We start from the raw sequence: 16,871 nt of genomic DNA on the forward strand, positions 1-16,871 counted from the left end.
AACAGATAGAGGCATACCACATTACTTGTGTTAAAATTCTACAACCAAATCAATAGTATTATCAAAATACTAAATTAAGTTGCATTGAGGAGGCCAGTACACATGTAGCATCCGACAATGATTGTAAGAAGTTCCACTTATAACTAAGCTTGTGGGTGATATTCCACCTGTAGCACCCTCTATTGGAATGACTAGGTATTAGAGAGGGAAGGGAAGATATGGGGATATTTTTTCTATCTTATATTTAGAGAAGGAGGAGTGGAAGTTAGTAAAAGAAAATTTTGTTGGGATTGCAAGTGATGTATGTGGAAAGAAGGTTGTTGGAGGCAGCATGAGGAAGGGCAGTGAATGGTGGAATGAAGGAGTGAAGGTAAAAGTGGAAGAGAAAAAGAGGGCTTTTGAAGGATGGCTGCAGAGTAATAGTATAGAGAAGTATGAAAAATATAAAGAGAAAAATGTTATTTTTATTAATAAAATAAATTTTTGAATATACTTACCCGATAATCATGTAGCTGTCAACTCCGTTGCCCGACAGAATTCTATGGAGGGATACGCCAGCTATCACAATACTAGAAGGGGGTGTATTTACCAGCGCCACCTGTGGCCAGGTACTCAAGTACTTCTTGTTGACACCTCCTCAATTATTCCTCGGTCCACTGGTTCTCTATGGGGAGGAAGGGAGGGTCGATTAAATCATGATTATCGGGTAAGTATATTCAAAAATTTATTTTATTAATAAAAATAACATTTTTCAATATTAAACTTACCCGATAATCATGTAGCTGATTCACACCCAGGGGGGTGGGTGAAAACCAGTGTACAAGATTAAAGGATAGCTAAGTATCCCATATTTCATATAATCAGTTATCCACAATAACAATGAAATAATAAGTACCTGGTAAGGAAGTCGACTTGAACCGTTACTCTGCCTTTAATAAGATCGTCTTCCTTACTGAGCGCAGCGTTCCTCTTGGGAGGCTGAATCAACTCAAAGGTGCTAAAGTATACAGGGCTGCAACCCATACTAAAGGACCTCATCACAACCTTTAACCTTGGCGCTTCTCAAGAAAGAATTGACCACCCGCCAAATCAACAAGGATGTGGAAGGCTTCTTAGCCGACCGTACAACCCATAAAAAGTATTCAAGAGAAAGGTTAAAAAGTTATGGGATTATGGGAATGTAGTGGCTGAGCCCTCGCCTACTACTGCATTCGTTGCTACGAATGGACCCAGGGTGTAGCAGTACTCGTAAAGAGACTGGACATCTTTGAGATAGAATGATGCGAACACTGACTTGTTTCTCCAATAGGTTGCATCCATAACACTCTGCAGAGAACGGTTCTGTTTGAAGGCCACTGAAGTAGCCACAGCTCTCACTTCATGTGTCCTTACCTTCAGCAAAGCAAGGTCTTCTTCCTTCAGATGAGAATTTGCTTCTCTAATCAGAAGCCTGATGTAGTAAGAAACTGAGTTCTTAGACATTGGTAGAGAAGGCTTCTTGATAGCACACCATAAGGCTTCTGATTGTCCTCGTAATGGTTTTGACCTTCTTAGATAGTACTTAAGAGCTCTAACTGGGCAAAGTACTCTCTCCAGTTCGTTCCCCACCATGTTGGACAGGCTTGGGATCTCGAACGACTTAGGCCAAGGACGGGAAGGAAGCTCGTTTTTAGCCAAAAAACCGAGCTGCAAGGAACATGTAGCCGTTTCAGATGTGAAACCTATGTTCCTGCTGAAGGCGTGGATCTCACTTACTCTTTTACCTGTTACTAAGCACACGAGGAAAAGAGTTTTTAATGTGAGGTCCTTAAAAGAGGCTGATTGGAGCGGTTCAAATCCTGATGACATTAGGAACCTTAGGACCACGTCTAGATTCCAGCCTGGAGTGGACAACCGACGTTCCTTTGAGGTCTCAAAAGACCTAAGGAGGTCCTGTAGATCTTTGTTGGAGGAAAGATCCAAGCCTCTGTGGCGGAAAACCGCTGCCAACAAACTTCTGTAACCCTTGATCGTAGGAGCTGATAGGGATCTTACGTTCCTTAGATGTAACAGGAAGTCAGCAATCTGGGTTACATTGGTACTGGTTGAGGAAAACTGCATTGGCCTTGCACCAGCTTCGGAAGACTTCCCATTAAGACTGATAGACTCTGAGAGTGGATGTCGTCCTTGCTCTGGCAATCGCTCTGGCTGCCTCCTTCGAAAAGCCTCTAGCTCTTGAGAGTCTTTCGATAGTCAGAAGGCAGTCAGACGAAGAGCGTGGAGGTTGGGTGTACCTTCTTTACGTGAGGTTGACGCAGAAGGTCCACTCTAGGAGGAAGAGTCCTGGGAACGTCGACCAGCCATTGCAGTACCTCAGTGAACCATTCTCTCGCGGGCCAGAGGGGAGCAACCAACGTCAGCCGTGTCCCTTTGTGAGAGGCGAACTTCTGAAGTACCCTGTTGACAATCTTGAACGGCGGGAATGCATACAGGTTGAGATGGGACCAATCCAGCAGAAAGGCATCCACGCGAACTGCTGCTGGGTCTGGAATCGGAGAACAATACAAGAGGAGCCTCTTGGTCATCGAGGTAGCGAATAGATCTATGGTTGGCTGACCCCACAGGGCCCAAAGTCTGCTGCAAACATTCTTGTGAAGGGTCCACTCTGTGGGGAAGACCTGACCCTTCCGGCTGAGGCGATCTGCCATGACATTCATATCGCCCTGAATGAGCCTCGTTACCAGCGTGAGCTTTCGATCTTTTGACCAAATGAGGAGGTCCCTTGCGATCTCGAACAACTTCCTCGAATGAGTCCCTCCCTGCTTGGAGATGTAAGCCAAGGCTGTGGTGTAGTCGGAGTTCACCTCCACCACCTTGTTAAGCTGGAGGGACTTGAAGTTTATCAAGGCCAAATGAACTGCCAACAACTCCTTGCAATAGATGTGAAGTGTCCTTTGCTCCTGATTCCATGTTCCCGAGCATTCCTGTCCGTCCAGTGTCGCACCCCAGCCCGTGTCCGATGCGTCCGAGAAGAGACGGTGGTCGGAGGTCTGAACAGCCAAAGGTAGACCTTCCTTGAGAAGAATGCTGTTCTTCCACCACGTTAGAGTAGACCTCATCTCTTCGGAAACAGGAACTGAGCCCGTCTCTAGCGTCATGTCCTTTATCCAGTGAGCAGCTAGATGATACTGAAGGGGGCGGAGGTGGAGTCTCCCTAACTCGATGAACAGGGCCAGCGATGAAAGTGTCCCTGTTAGACTCATCCACTGCCTGACTAAGCATCAGTTCCTTCTCAGCATGCTCTGGATGCATTCTAGGGCTTGGAAGATCCTTGGGGCCGACGGACAAGTCCGAAAAGCTCGACTCTGAAGATCCATACCCAAGGAGACAATGGTCTGGGATGGAACGAGCTGAGACTCCTCAAAATTGACCAGGAGGCCCAGTTCCTTGGTCAGATCCATAGTCCATTTGAAAATCTCCAGACAGCGACGACTTGAGGGAGCTCTTAAAAGCCAGTCGTCTGACGGAGCCGGACACAAGATCATGATACTGCTGCACAGTCTGTAAACTGTCAATCATGGGCAAGCGAGGAAGTACAGTGACAACCCGAATCTGTCTAGACTGTCTGGGTCGTACAGACAACTCCTTAATGGGTTGCTGAGGTTGCCGCACTGCGTCACAACAAGTCCCTTCTGTTGGTTGTTGAACGTCTTCCCCGTGACACATAGACTCCGTAAACAAAAAATCCTCTAACAAGGACTAAGCTTGGACTGCATGTCATGCAACACAGCTCAAGGTCTATGGGAGCAGGTGTGGTAACAGACGGGATTAGCGGCTGAAGTGTAACCATTACCTTCCCTGTAAGCATGTTATGCTTAAATAAAAGTCCATAAGAGGTTATGCAGCTAAAGGCTCCCTCCAAATGACAGAGTCCTCAAGGGAATATCAGAAGGAGGGAGAAAAGAACTTTCTCATCTACAGGGACCTTATCCTAGAAAAGCTAAGTTCTCTGAGTGAGGGTTCACTGGTGCAAAGCAGCAGGCTAGAAGGCAACGTTATGAAACTGCTTGACAGTCTAGTGAGTTGGCAACAACCCAAGATGTGTTGAGAAGCATGCGGTAAGGTATGCAGAGCATGATGTATGCAGAGTATGCTGTATGCAGAGCATGCTGTATGTAGAGCATGTTGTATGCAGAGCATGCTGAATGCAGAGCATGCTGAATGCTGAGCATGTAGTAAGCAGAGCCTGCTGTAAGCAGAGCCTGCTGAAAGGAAAGCAGAGCGTGTGCATGGCGTTTAACATTTCTCAGAAATTCCATGACCAGTGCTAGAGTGCTTTATGCATGCTTGCATGGGGTTTACACCATGGTATGCTGAACAGCAGAGTCAGAACGAGCTGGAACAACAATAGAGTGGTTTCCTCTTCAAGACTCCGATGAGGGAACACCTGAGGCTCAGTCTGCAAAGGCTGAATAAAAGACAAGCAGAAGGAAGGCGCATGGGTGGAGGAGGCTGACTCCTAGCATGAGTGGTTGAACCCAAGGGTTGCGCTTGCTGAGCGGTTGGCGGAAGCGGATTAGCAAGTTCCAGTTCCTGTGGTGTGAGCGGAGCGCGATGAGGAAGAGGCTGCGCAGAACAAGGTAAATGTCTCGCAAGCTGAGGCTCCTGAGGCGCAAGGCTAAGGTGTTGTGGTGCTTGCCTTATGGAGGGTTGAGCTCGCTGCAGCAAGAGCTGAGGAAACTGACTCATGGACGGGAGAGGTTGTTGTACCTCAACCGAGTGTTGCATCACTGGTGGAGCAGCAAGTGGAGGCGGAGGAAGAGAGGTATAATCCTCCTGATCCCAATGTAAAGGTTGCCTTAAGAAAGGCGGAGGCTGAACACCACAGGGAACAGCAAACTCAGCACGTGTCTCAACATCGTACGCCTGGCAGGTGGAACTGCTGGCAGGTGGTACTGCGATCAGGCGGAGCGAGTGTAGGTGGAGGGAGTGTAGGCGGAGGCGGAGGAGCAACACTCTCAGCCCGATACTCACGCATCAAGTCCGAAAGCTGTGCTTGCATGGACTGTAGTAGAGTCCACAACATCATACGCCTGGCAGATGGTACTGTGATCAGGCGGAGCGAGTGTAGGAGGAGGGAGTGTAGGCGGAGGCGGAGGAGCAACACTCTCAGCCCGACACTCACTCATCAAGTCCGAAAGCTGTGCTTGCATGGACTGTAGTAGAGTCCACAACATCGTACGCCTGGCAGATGGTACTGTGATCAGGCGGAGCGAGTGTAGGAGGAGGGAGTGTAGGCGGAGGCGGAGGAGCAACACTCTCAGCCCGACACTCACTCATCAAGTCCGAAAGCTGTGCTTGCATGGACTGTAGTAGAGTTCACAACATCGTACGCCTGGCAGATGGTGCTGCGACCAGGCGGAGCAGGTGCAGGCTGGGCGAGCACAGGCGGAGCAGGTGCAGGCTGGGCGAGCACAGGCGGAGCGAGAACAGGTGGAGGGAGTGTAGGCGGAGGAGGAGGCTGTAATCAACTGATGACTGAGGAGAGTCAGAGCTAACCCAATGACTGCATTCGGGTTGTGAACTTTAACTTCGTACGTCTGGCATAGGTCTGGACTTAACGTTTAAGAAGTCTTGAGACCTGAGACCAGCGTTACTCTGCCTTTATTTTCTCCCCTAATCTCTTCTGCAGACGAGCAAAATAAGGGCTCAATCGTCTGCGGGTGGGAGTGACGGTCTCGGTAAGACACGCCCACAACCACCGAGAATACTTCTGTGCGCCGATCAAGGCCTGCTGAACCCTTATGCCCTTCGACATTGCTTCTCCCCTGGGCTTGGGAGCTTGCAAGAGGTCCCGGACTGGGAGGACGACTGGCGCGCACATAAGTACTCTCACGCACTAATCACTTATCACTTTGATTTCTGTTTGCACTTATTTCACTGAACTCGAAACTTTAAGTGGTTTGTACCTGAAATACGCAATTCTATCCTTTCACAAAGTTAGTAATTGCGAAAACAGAATTACAATGTAACAGAAAAATCTAATGAAAGATAATTCAGTGGTTGGAAAGAGACTAAACACTAGATCACTCTAGAAACGTTTAGTTTCTTCCCCTAAAGAGACTAGGGAGAAGAGCAAAAAACGATAACGACGTTACTCGTACGCCTGGCAGGCTTGAATGAAACGTTTATCCTCTTTCTCCCTCCGTCTCTATCTCTCTCTTCTCTCTCTCTCTCTCTTGACTTAGAACCTGAGAGAAGAGCCCAATCATATATATCGTTAAAACATATTATTGTTAAAGGAAAAAAACTGAAAAGTTCCTTTATTAGGATCAAAACCATTAAGTTAAGAAAGAAAGAACAAAACGCTAGACACGGTTACTCTTACTGCAACGTGAAACCGTGAACATTCTTTCTCTATCGTAACGATAGAGTGCAAGTTGAACGTTCTGAACGTCAACAACTGCAGAGACAAAACAAAACGTTAGTTCAGCTTTGAAAACAGTACGAGACTGTCAAAGAAAATCTTTCAAACTCTGTGGCGGAAATAGCATAATATGTTAACAGGTAAAACCGAAATGACGGGCTCAAAGTTTATTAACTTCGGTAAAAGACCGCCTACTATTAGGAAGGTCGAATATAAACAAATATAAAAATTAATTTTAATGAGTTTATAATAAAAGGAAGTTAATCGAAGAGGCCTATAAGAGGCGGAGAGATATAAAATAAATCTATAACTTTTGTTAAGCAAAATTAAGAAAGAGAGTCTATACTCTCTTAGACACCAACACTTCCGTCTAAGGGAAGGGTCGGCCATTGAAAAGTGAACGAGAGTTCATACTCTCTCGTCACCAAAATTAATCAAATTAATTCCAAAAGCTAACTAAGCTAATATAGAAGTTTCCAGTAAAGCGACAGCCGAAATCAAAGAGAAATACTTCACCAAAGTTGTGAAAATACTCCAAGAACATAAGCGTATCCCAGAACGTCTTGCCGGAAGCACGACAGAGGAATAATTGAGGAGGTGTCAACAAGAAGTACTTGAGTACCTGGCCACAGGTGGCGCTGGTAAATACACCCCCTTCTAGTATTGTGATAGCTGGCGTATCCCTCCATAGAATTCTGTCGGGCAACGGAGTTGACAGCTACATGATTATCGGGTAAGTTTAATATTGAAAAATGTGGAAGTAAAGCGCAAGGTACGCGAGGCAAAGAGGGCAGCTGACCTGAGGTGGGGTCAGGGATTAGGTCATTCATATGAAGAGAATAAGAAGAAGTTTTGGAAAGAAGTGAAGAGAGTAAGGAAGGCTGGCTCAAAAATGGAAGAGACAGTGAAAGATGGAAATGGATGGTTGTTAAAAGGAGAGGTGGCAAGGAAAAGGTGGGCGGAATATTTTGAAAGTTTACTGAATGTTGAGGATAATAGAGAGGCAGATATAATTGCTGTTGCAAGTGTTGAGGTGCCAGTGATGGGAGATGAGAATGAGAGAGAGATTACAATAGATGAAGTGAGGAGAGCACTAGATGAAACGAGAGTAGGAAAAGCATCTGGTATGGATGGTGTGAGAGCCGAGATGTTGAAGGAGGGGGGTGTGACTGTACTTGAATGGTTGGTGAGATTGTTTAATGTGTTTTGTGTTGTCAATGGTACCAGTAGATTGGGTTTGTGCATGTATTGTACCACTATATAAGGGTAAGGGAGATGTGCATGAGTGTTATAATTCAAGAGGTATTAGTTTGTTAAGCGTAGTTGGAAAAGTGTATGGTAGAGTATTGATTAATAGGATCAAGGATAAAACAGAGTATGCAATCTTAGAAATACAGGGTGGTTTTAGAAGAGGTAGGGGTTGTATGAATCAGATTTTTACAGTTAGGCAGATATGCGAGAAATATTTAGCAAAAGGTAAGGAGGTGTATGTTGCGTTTATGGATCTGGAGAAAGCGTATGATAGAGTTGATAGGGAAGCAATGTGGAATGTGATGAGGTTATATGGAGTTGGTGGAAGGTTGTTGCAAGCAGTGAAAAGTTTCTACAAAGGTAGTAAAGCATGTGTTAGGATAGGAAATGAAGTGAGTGATTGGTTTCCGGTGAGAGTGGGGCTGAGACAGGGATGTGTGATGTCGCCGTGGTTGTTTAACTTGTATGTTGATGGAGTGGTGAGAGAGGTGAATGCTCGAGTGCTTGGACGAGGATTAAAACTGGTAGAAGAGAATTACCATGAATGGGAGGTAAATCAGTTGTTGTTTGCGGATGATACTGTACTGGTTGCAGACACAGAAGAGAAGCTTGGACGATTAGTGACAGAATTTGGAAGAGTGTGTGAGAGAAGGAAGTTGAGAGTTAATGTGGATAAGAGTAAGGTTATGAGATGTACGAGAAGGGAAGGTGGTGCAAGGTTGAATGTCATGTTGAATGGAGAGTTACTTGAGGAGGTGGATCAGTTTAAGTACTTGGGGTCTGTTGTTGCAGCAAATGGTGGAGTGGAAGCAGATGTACGCCAGAGAGTGAATGAAGGTTGCAAAGTGTTGGGGGCAGTTAAGGGAGAAGTAAAAAATAGAGGGTTGGGCATGAATGTAAAGAGAGTTCTATATGAGAAAGTGATTGTACCAACTGTGATGTATGGATTGGAGTTGTGGGGAATGAAAGTGATGGAGAGACAGAAATTGAATGTGTTTGAGATGAAGTGTCTAAGGAGTATGGCTGGTGTATCTCGAGTAGATAGGGTTAGGAACGAAGTGGTGAGAGTGAGAACGGGTGTAAGAAATGAGTTAGCAGCTAGAGTGGATATGAATGTGTTGAGGTGGTTTGGCCATGTTGAGAGAATGGAAAATGGATGTCTGCTAAAGAAGGTGATGAATGCAAGAGTTGATGGGAGAAGTACTAGAGGAAGGCCAAGGTTTGGGTGGATAGATGGAGTGAAGGAAGCTCTGGGTGATAGGAGGATAGATGTGAGCGAGGCAAGAGAGCGTGCTAGAAATAGGAATGAATGGCGAGCGATTGTGACGCAGTTCCGGTAGGCCCTGCTGCTGCCTCCGATGCCTTAGATGACCGCGGAGGTAGCAGCAGTAGGGGATTCAGCATTATGAAGCTTCATCTGTAGTGGATAATGTGGGAGGATGGGCAGTGACACCCTAGCAGTACCAGCTGAACTCGGTTGAGTCCCTTGTTAGGCTGGGAGGAACGTAGAGAGTAGAGGTCCCCTTTTTGTTTTTGTTTCTTTGTTGATGTCGGCTACCCCCCAAAATTGGGGGAAGTGCCATGGTATATGTATGTATGATTTAGAGATTGGGAAGCCAGTGGCTTCAATCACATTAGCATGATAATTGCAAGGAAGGATTCACTGGAATCTTGGTTAATTTAGGGGGTTATTTTTGGAGATTTTTAGACAACGCATTAAGCAAGTAAAATTTCTTTTGATTTGTGGAAAAAAGTCAATATCAAAATTATGCATAGATTAAAGGTTTTAAGGGTTACTGCTCATGAGGTGCTAGCCTAAGGACAGCAGCCAAGGCAGCACAAGTTAGGACCAGTTAGAATAAAGTATTAGCTGCTGAAGATTTAGCCCATAGACCCATGAGCCACCTAAATCTTAATATCTGTAGCTAACAATTTTTCCACTAGGCTACTAAAATTTTAATAAAAGGATACAAATTAGTTACCTGATATGCTTGGGTGGGAAAATAGAAATGGCAAAATACTTGAAATGCCACTTGCAACCTGAATCCTTGCATCTACGTCATTTTCACTTCCACTAAACGCTTTCATTAACTTTAGCCACCCATTGAAGGTACTTTCAAAAACGCTTAAAGAATTCTGGAAGACAAATACTATTATTAGAAAATCATACAGTAAAAGTAATCGCTAGGTATATCATTATTTTTATATCCACTAAACTCATTCATTGTATAAAGCAACACATCTCCAATTTCACATACAAAGCTACTGTATTCATTAAACATACCTTTGATAGGAAAAATACTATTAGTGATGACGTAAAACGTAGAATTTCAGTCAATAATTCTATACAGGCCTCTTCACCAGTTTTTTCCAGACAATAACTCAGAAGTTTTTCTCCTGCTTCCCAACTTGCATCAAATTGTTCGTACACTCCAGAGGATACAAATCTATTCATGATTCGAAAAATCTGTATTAGGCATCCATTGTGCTGTTCTTTACCTTGAACTTGATCAAGGAGTTTTGGAAATACAGCCATTGGAATATCATCAAGAGTTTCAATATAGCTGAGGCACAAAAGGCGTACTTCATAATCACCATTAGTTAATAGCTGGCATACTAATTCATTCATATCGGGTTTTACTACCCGAGAAAAGTGGAGGACATAATTACAGGCTGTTTTCTTGCACAAAGCTGACCAAGGTTGATAAAGGCTATCTTGACTATTACACATGACAAGCATGTAGCTGCTGCGATCAATATCATGAAATGTAGTCAAATCAAACAAATATAAATTTTTCCTGATAAGAAAAGTGAAGAGTTCTAAGGCACAGGCTCGTGTCATTAAACATAGATTAGACGCAGTTGCCGACCATGATATTTTAGTAATACTTTTCACAACAGCCTCGGATTCATTATTCTTATTAATGTTATCATGACAATATTCCAAAAGTTTTATAAGACAGAGGAGAGAGCCATGAAGACCATTTTGATCTGTCAAAGAAGCTTTATCACAAAGCTGAACAATCACATCTAGGACATTGTCTGGGGTAACCAAAGAAACAAGAGCATGTGAAGCAAGATTCCTAAGTTGGAACACAGATGATGAGGTACATTTTATAACAGCAGATGTAAAAGCTGATACAGATAAGGTGGTATTACGACCCTCTATAGGTGATGGAGATAAACGCGCTAACAATAACAAAAGTGGGAAAAGGGCTGGCACTAATTTTCCTTCCTTGACTTTACACGCTCCATTTTCTAATTCAGTCTTTAAGAAATCATAGAGGTCTGGATACCTTCGGAAAAACACAAGAGCAGACATGGAGTTTTTGCGACTGAGGTCGTCCTGAGTTTTCTTTACACCAAACATTCGTGTAATTAAAGAGGAGAATAGTAATGAAGCTGAATTTCGTTCCGCCCAAGAATCACTCTTATATCCATTAATAGCTGCTTTAATTCCAGTAGGTGCATAAGGAACAATCAAGTCTCCTAATCTAGTGTCACGATACAAAGCTCTTAGAATGTTAAAGGCATGGATCCTTGCATCAGTGCCCTTATACTGATGTTCTCCAGCGAGTTTAAGCAGGGTATCCATAGTATTCTTGAGACTAACAGCCCCTCTTATACTAGGTTCTGATGACAAAATTCCTTGAACAATAAATGGGACACCAGCACTACGACGTGTAGCACATAAACGATCATCGTTGTCATTTTGTATGGCAAAAATTACTTCTTTAAGCCATTCATCAGGCAAAGAATACAGATGCTCATCACTACACTGCCAAAGCTGTTCACATACCCTATTGAAACCTGTATACGACTGTTCAAAAGCGCCTCTGTGTTTTGTTTCTGATAATTGTGTCAAAAAATATTGTCCTATCATTTTCACATCATCAATAGTCAAAAGAGACAGATGATTTGGATATAAGGGATAATTTTGCACAAGATCTCCTAAAATTAAGGATATTTCCTTCACACTACGCCACGCACATAACAGCAACATTTGAGCACTCACTGCCTGGGCTTTTACTAACTCATCAGGTTTAGAATCTACAGAGAGTTGTATGTCATTTTCAATTTGTTGATTACCAATAGAAGCTTGCAATATGGCTTTTAGATTACCCACACTTTCTGGCTCAAGGTCCATAGGTAAATGCCCTTCTGGGGAAGAATTCCTTACAACAGAAGCAACCAAATCTGATACTTCATAGCAAACTGTGAGGATTTCTTTAACAATGGTTTTCCATACATCGTGATGCTTTTGTAATTGATCTTTATTCATGTTAGCTAACAAAGTTCTTAGGCAGAGTAATAACCCATACATAGGACCAGAGGCTGCTGCTTTTAGCAAACTGCCTTGAGCTACTTCCACCTCAGTCTGCAATGACTTAAGCAAAAATTTAAAAAATAATTCCAAAGGATCCTGAGATTGAAGGTTAACTGGATATTTACTTGAAAGAATTCTCAGCGCTACAGATTCATTCAAAAGATATTTCAAAACATAAGAGGCTGTTGCAGTATCAGGAGGCCTACTTGATGATGCTAAGTTACATGCCGCATTAAACAAGCACTCTATTTTTCTTTCATCTTGTGAATAAATACTATCTTTTGGTTTTGCTAGTAATAGCTTTAAGGCAATTATCTTGTTACTTTCATAAGAATCATCTAATACATAAAGAAGTGTGTCTATATACACCTGCTCATGGACCATCTCAGCTATGCCAAGAGCTGTACCACAATCTTTGTAGAGAATTTCACTAAATAGTTCAAGTATAACAAGGGATGTTCCTCTCCTAGCAGTATTAGCACCAACAAAAAGATTCTGCATCATCATACTGAATAAATTTTGACAAAATTCTCTCAAGTCGTTTAAATTGTTTGTTAAGTTTTCATTACATTTCTTTGGTTTCTCCAGAATCCTCGTAGCTTCTTTAATCCTCAAGAAAAGCTTCTTTGTGCATTTTATTAGATGTTGTCGATATGATGGGCTTTGGTTTGTGATGTTATAATGATAGTAGTCTAGTATAAGGTCCATTTCTTTCTTTTCAGGTATTTCAGTAGATTTAGGACTTTCACACAAAAGACTTAAGGCTGACAATTGAACTGATTCATGAATATGTTTTAAGCAAAACGTAATTGTCCTGTAAGGTAAAATAAACTTCCACAAATCGTCTGAATGTTGGACATTCTTTTCTTGACATTTCTTTTGCCAGTAAGTAGACTGTCGACCAATCTTGACGCACATGGTCAATAAACAAAGCTTTTCCATTTCCAGCTCATCACAAGACTCTGACAGCATTTCCACAATAATATCTAGACTTTCAGGACAAGTAAGAAGCAACTTTTTGAACAAAAGCTCATATCCAAACGTCTGCATCTCTTGACTAAAGGAATCCAAGAATACGTGCAGCCAAACATCCTGCCATTCTGAATTTGAAACTTCTCTTACATGAACTGTAAAGAGAGCTTCCAGCAATTCAGCTGCATGGCTAGCCATTGCAGAGTCCTTCAGCAATGATAGTAGCAATTCAGGTAGTCGTTGATCATTGTTTAATAAAGTCTGACAACCTACAACAGGTACCAGACAACTAACAGCACTAAGTTTGTATTTTCTTGAAGATGGTTGAATCATCATTGTTTTGCACATTACTGTATAATGTTCAATGCTATCTTCTGGGCTGAGCTCATTATGTATCTTGATTAAATTCTGGAAACTATCTTTTGCAGCATGTTTTACGCTATCTAAAAAGTGATCCCATGATAGCCATATATAATCAAAGAGACGGGACATAATTACGGAGCTAGGAAGCAACAAACTTTTAAGATCACTGGAAAAAGTAGCCGACTTTATTGCTTCTAAAGTGCGCAAAGTCCAGTGCTGCAACATTCTTATTGTGGTAAGAGCCATGCTCCCATCATTGGATTGAAAAACAGGGCTTAGAATAGCTTCCAGGATTTCAAGGCCAAGATACGAGTTACACTTGTTGTGGACATAAAGCTCTTTTCCTTGTGACACACACAAAATTCCATTAATCACAGCTAACTGCGCAAGAGGTGACAGGGCTGCATAACAACCTCTTTTACAAATGACAGTCTGCACTAGGCTATCTAGTCCATCTTCAGAAGAATATTTATGAATTATAGCTACCATCTGGCCACAGTTAATGCGTAAATCAAGAGGGCAAGATTGGCGTGCAATTATGTTTAGACCACAATCTAATAATTTACAAGGCTCCTCATAGTCTTTGATATTGTCCTTGGAGCAATATTGTTGTAAATAGGCAGTGCTATTCTTTATAAGCTGTTGCATCTCCTGCAAGACTTGGGTAGCTTCAATGGATGACAGAGATTCCCTGTAAATAAAAGGTTAGATTAGTTATTGTGAAATGGCGATGAAATTTAAATAGTAACTACTGCATTGTTGTTTCAGCAATACAAATTCATAATGTTCATGATATTTTTAAAAATCTTCAGTTACTGCTGCAATCCCCATACAAAACAAAGATAAACGAGTGCACCCAACCATAAAATCTTGCCATGAAGAAGAATATTTACTTCATAAAAATTAAATTACTTATATGGAGAGCCAATTTATCATACTTTCATATCATTACTATTATTTCAAGAAATATATTTGATACAAAACTTTCATGTTTTCAAAAAAAAAAAAGAATTATAATAAAAAAATTTAATATTTCTATACTCACTTGGCATTCATATTGATTCCTTCTGAAAGATGGTTAAATGGCAAAAAAGTATATAGAGTACACAACTAAACTCTTCATTAAAAGAAGACACTATAGCATTCTTTGAAACGGTGAGAATTACCTAAGTTGCAAAATAAAATTCCTGAAATTTTTTCCGTCAGAGTTTCTCTTTTTGAGTACTGTACATACTCTTTAATGGCTTAACTTGACAGAGAAACATTTCCTGAATGCTTCTTTCCACACCAGCCAGCGTCTAGAGAATGAATGGGAAAATATCAAGGGGAAATTCTTACATTTGGAGTCTACTTAGCTATAAAAGCTGGTAATCAAATAAGGAATTGTTTCTGTATCAAAATCTACATTGCAAAGCACCACCTGTAAATTACTAATCCTCTTGAATGAAGAGAGGACTACTGTAAAAGAGGGTCTTTAAGAAAAGCTCTCAGAATCAAGCTGATTCTAGGGGGCTCAACCTGAGGACACGAATGGAACTTGTAAACTATGTCCAATTCCATGAAGATCTCATATTATTTTTAATGATTGCATGTTGGTAGGATTCAAATCTGTAATGAAGCCAGCATATCAATAAGTCATGACAGTTGCAACAGAGGAACCTTTGGCATATATGAGAAAGCAAAAATATTTAATGCTTGGTAACAGAAAAATTGTGGAATCTCTCTTAAAAGCAATAATGTTAAGTCTTTAGTGTTTCATAACCACTTTTACTCTGACAACACTATTAAGATACTTCACACATAAAACCAAAACACAATGGGATTTTGTTGTATTAGATGCTCATGTGGTTGTTGATCATATCCCTCTTTGCAGGTAGCATCTGACTATGATTTTCATAGCCATACCTATAAAAATCAAATGATCAGACATGTTCTATAGCAAGATATAAGATAAATAAAAGAATAATTACCTGTCTATTTTGGCCTTGAACAGCTCAAACCTTAAATTTGAGGGGCCTGGTAAATAATCTAGAGGGGAAGAACAAGATCCTTTTTTCTAAATGGGGAAGAACATATGGAAGCTCTACAAGGAACAGTGAGTCCTATCATACAGATTAAAAGGTAAATTATGTATGCTCACACGGCATGAAGTAACAATAACCAAACTATGGTCCTTAGCTCGGCAAGTAACAAATGAGAACCATCAAACTTAGCTCTCTACACCTTTTTATCCTACTCCTATCTGACTATATTTAGCATAATCTATTACTTTTGATCTAGGAGATCCCTATATTATCAAATATATCTAGAACCACACAGTCTTTGCCTTTATAGACGAAGCACATATGTGGGTTGAACATATGAGTCTTGTCAGACTAATCAATATTATATAAAAATACCTTGAATAAAAAGTTGAAAACATAATTACAATCACAAGTCTGATATAGTGTGAGTAAAGTCCTCTCACGAAAGTAGCACTACCAGATAAAGTAACTACCAAACAGATGACTAAGGTAGGATTCAAGATGATACCCTCTAGCAGCCACAGTAGTAGGACTCAAAGCATAAGATTGGATGGCTACTTATACAAACCACACTACTCATGCTTTAATTTTTCAGTTTGTCAACCAAACTGCCCTTGCAAAATGTACAGCACAATGAATGTTGGGTAAGACTTATAAAAATGATTTTTATTTTTTTAGACAAGTAAACATTATTAATCTACAGTCTACAGTATATCGTGAGAAGGAAGAAAAGTCTAAAATTATATAAAAATAGGGAAAGATCACATACTGTATAGTACACAACTAATATACCATATTCCAGCAGAGTTGCTTTAAATATTTGTGATATAAAGAATAAAAATCACCATCTTGTATAAAGCTATTCAACTGGGATAATGATTCAACAAACAACCTAGTGTAACCAAGATGTCTGTATATCACATGTACCCATACAGATTTATATTTTTTATGAAAGTTCAGTTGTATGAATTAATAACAGATACTCATGTGTCCTTTGCTGAGATACATCTCATGCATGCATGAATATGTTATTTTCATTAGTAAAATAAATTTTTGAATATACTTACCCGGTGATCATATAGCTGTCAGCTCTGCTGCCCGACAGAAAAACCTAAGGACAAAATATGCCAGCGATCGCTATACAGGTGGGGGTGTACATCAACTGCGCCATCTGTCGAGCAGGTACTCAAGTACTCCATGTCAACACAGAACCAATTTTCTCCTCTGCCCACTGGGTCTCTATTGGGGAGGAAGGGAGGGTCCTTTAATTTATGATCACCGGGTAAGTATATTCAAAAATTTATTTTACTAATGAAAATAACATTTTTCAATATTAAACTTAGCCGGTGATCATATAGCTGATTCACACCCAGGGGGGTGGGTAGAGACCAGCATTATGTGTTACATTAAGAGCTAAGTATTTTGTATTTCATTTTAGCAGTTATTCAAAATAACAAACATAAAATCAATAAGTACCTGGTAAGGAAGTCGACTTGAACAATTACTCTGCCTTTTTAAGTACGTCTTC

The 16,871-nt window shown here is 41.3% G+C and overlaps 1 protein-coding gene across 4 annotated transcripts in view; it reads right to left on the reverse strand.

Annotated features, from left to right (window-relative positions):
• Positions 1-16,871, reverse strand: part of LOC137654447 (tRNA (32-2'-O)-methyltransferase regulator THADA-like) — a 64,240-nt gene that overhangs the window by 19,799 nt on the left and 27,570 nt on the right. For all 4 annotated transcript variants that reach the window (XM_068388072.1, XM_068388073.1, XM_068388074.1 and 1 more), the window contains 2 exons: positions 9,942-14,010; positions 9,640-9,793 (listed from right to left, as the gene is read on the reverse strand). In XM_068388072.1, the coding sequence (XP_068244173.1) occupies positions 9,640-9,793; positions 9,942-14,010 (4,223 nt within the window). The remainder of the gene's footprint in view (positions 1-9,639; positions 9,794-9,941; positions 14,011-16,871) is intronic.

This window comes from Palaemon carinicauda, chromosome 15, assembly GCF_036898095.1.
Source record: "Palaemon carinicauda isolate YSFRI2023 chromosome 15, ASM3689809v2, whole genome shotgun sequence".
Classification (NCBI taxonomy): Eukaryota; Metazoa; Arthropoda; class Malacostraca; order Decapoda; family Palaemonidae; genus Palaemon; species Palaemon carinicauda.